Here is a 2,464-nt window from a genome sequence, read left to right as displayed (position 1 = left end):
TTTGACAGTGACCCACAGTGAGAAATACTTAACATAGCTTTCCTGTGGGCAGTTAGGGTGTATAGAAGTTTCTAAAACAATGCTTCCCCTTTCCAAGTGCAACCAAAGGGTATTTCCTACCTTATTTTCCGTTAAAAGGGAGAAAAAAATGACGTTAGCATGGGCCACGAGGCGGTAACGTCAGCGGTAAAGCCAGCAGCAACGGCAAAAGCAACGGTAGCTGTAACGGTAGCGGTGACGTCAGAGGTAACGGCAACGGTGATGGCAACGGTAGCGGTACCGGTAGCGGTAACGGTGGCGGTAGCGGAGGCGGCAACCATCGTGACGTCATACACAGCGCCTTTTGTGACATCAGGGCCCTGGTGCTTTAACTAGGGCCTTGGGACCTGTTGCCCAGGCAGACGGCGCTGCAGTTTCAGACTGGAGGGCGGCGGACGGCTGCTCAGCGGCCCAACTCTCTCGCAGCCCTTCTCTCCGCAAGATGTCAGCCTCTACCTCCTCGCATCCGCCCATCAAGGGGATCCTGAAAAACAAAAGCTCGTCGGGTTCCTCGGTGGTGACTTCCGGTCAGCAGTCTGGAGGGAATATTCAAGATGTGAAGAGAAAGAAATCCCAGAAGTGGGACGAATCAAGCATCCTTGCGACTCACCGCGCAACGTACAGAGATTACGATTTAATGAAGGCAAATGAGCCCAGCACTTCCTACATGAATGTGCAAGATAATGAGGAAGATTCAGTGCGCTATGTTGAAGGAGAAGATTCAGTGCGTGGAGTCGAAGGAAAGGAAGCCATGGCTGCCACTGATGCTGCGGACCACAGCTGTGAGGTGGAGGAGCAAGAGAGCAACGAGGCCTACATGAGAAAAATCCTCCTCCAGAAACAGGAGAAAAAGCGGCAGTTCGAAATAAGAAGAAGGCTTCACTACAACGAAGAATTGAACATCAAATTAGCTAGACAATTAATGTGGAACGACCTACAAAGTGAAGACGATGAAAACGAAGAAAAGCCACAAGCCACGAATGAAGAAAAGACTGCTGCGGAAGAATCAGAGGAAGCTCCTCTAAGCGGTGGACTGCAGATCCAGTCATGCGACCCTTAGAAGTTACTGGCTTCACCCTTGCAATTGTTTGTGAATATGCAACGCTTAGAAGATATCTGCTTCACCGTTGCAATTGTTTGTGAAATACAAACCTTGTTACTGTAATACACTGCTTCTTGTTTTCTGTAGCGCATGCGTCGAGTACTAAATTACTTAAATTGTAATGCAGAATGCAATGATAATCTTAGAGAGTAATAGATTAAGTGGGAAATGCCTGCTTGATGTTATTGTAATTATTTAACACAAATACAGATCCTGATATTGCTTTTAATTTTATAAAACCATATTCCTTTTATAAAACTGTGGATTAATGTATATATTCTATAGCATTTTAATATGTTAAAGGCTTGAAAGAGGACTAATTTATATTCACTTCTAGTTGTACTAACTTTTGTAGAAAAAGTTTTGTTAAAAATGCAAAACATAATTGGTAAAGTAGATGATCTAGGCTGATAAATATTCAGGCTGAAAAACACTTTAGGGTGATTTGCTGATTAATTGAGAGGGAATATATTATAAGAGTTATTGTTGAATTTTCTTTTAGTAACTTTACAATTTCTCTTAATTTTCTTTGTGTTTACAAGGAAATAACTGAAGTTTTTCTCATAAAAAATAGCCATTTTTCATGCATTATCAGGTTAAAGTTGCACCAGTGTCTGTTTTGTTTTTTGTACAGAGGGTGGGCAAATTTGGTATCAATAGTTTTTTCAAATTCTAAAGTAGTTAGTAGTCCCTTTTCATACCTACCTTAACCTCTATCCTTTGTTCCTCAGTCCTCCCAGCCCATGCATATCCAATCCCTTAACTTTATGGAATATCATAGATAGTCAAGACATTAGAAACCCTTTCTTCTCTCAGATATTCTATGTGTTGCAACAGTGTCATTTCCATTTTGAGTACTGTGGTCTCTTCAGCCTTCCAACATGTGGGGTTACATAACTATTTGAATGCAAAGAAGTGGTTTCCAGATGCCTGCGGAGTGAACGGCTGCCTGCAGATGCGTTCTTCTTTCAAGTTTCTTCTCTCTGAAGGTGAAGACAGAAAGCTCAGCCCTCGTGACCTGTTCTTGCTCAGAAGAGAAGGAAACCCAGCTCACATTTGGCTAGAGTTAGGGGAGGAATGGGGTTGCAGAAGTGATAAGGGAAAATCATAGATGACTCACAAGTGGGGAGATAAGCAGATGAAAACATTGGAGGGAATAACACATGGTTCTACATGGGGGGGTGGTGTGTGTCTAAAGAATCATTTTCCACAAGATGATACACTATTTTTTACCTAACGCAGTACCACACTTAGGTTATTAGGGAGAAATGTGGGCAAGGAGATGAGGGATGAAGCCTCCAAAACCCAAATTTGGGGAGGAAT

General features: G+C 42.7%; 1 protein-coding gene across 1 annotated transcript; it reads left to right on the top strand.

Annotated features, from left to right (window-relative positions):
• Positions 1–321: 321 nt before the first annotated feature.
• Positions 322–1,204, top strand: LOC105512181 (type-1 protein phosphatase inhibitor 4). Its single transcript, XM_011942537.1, has one exon. It carries the CDS (start codon positions 482–484, stop codon positions 1,097–1,099), a length of 618 nt encoding a protein of 205 aa, XP_011797927.1. The 5' UTR covers positions 322–481; the 3' UTR covers positions 1,100–1,204.
• Positions 1,205–2,464: the final 1,260 nt, after the last annotated feature.

Source organism: Colobus angolensis, unplaced genomic scaffold (assembly GCF_000951035.1).
Source record: "Colobus angolensis palliatus isolate OR3802 unplaced genomic scaffold, Cang.pa_1.0 Scaffold103, whole genome shotgun sequence".
Taxonomy (NCBI): Eukaryota; Metazoa; Chordata; class Mammalia; order Primates; family Cercopithecidae; genus Colobus; species Colobus angolensis.
Note: the sequence above shows the minus strand (reverse complement) of the source record. Positions and strands in the feature narration are given on the sequence as shown.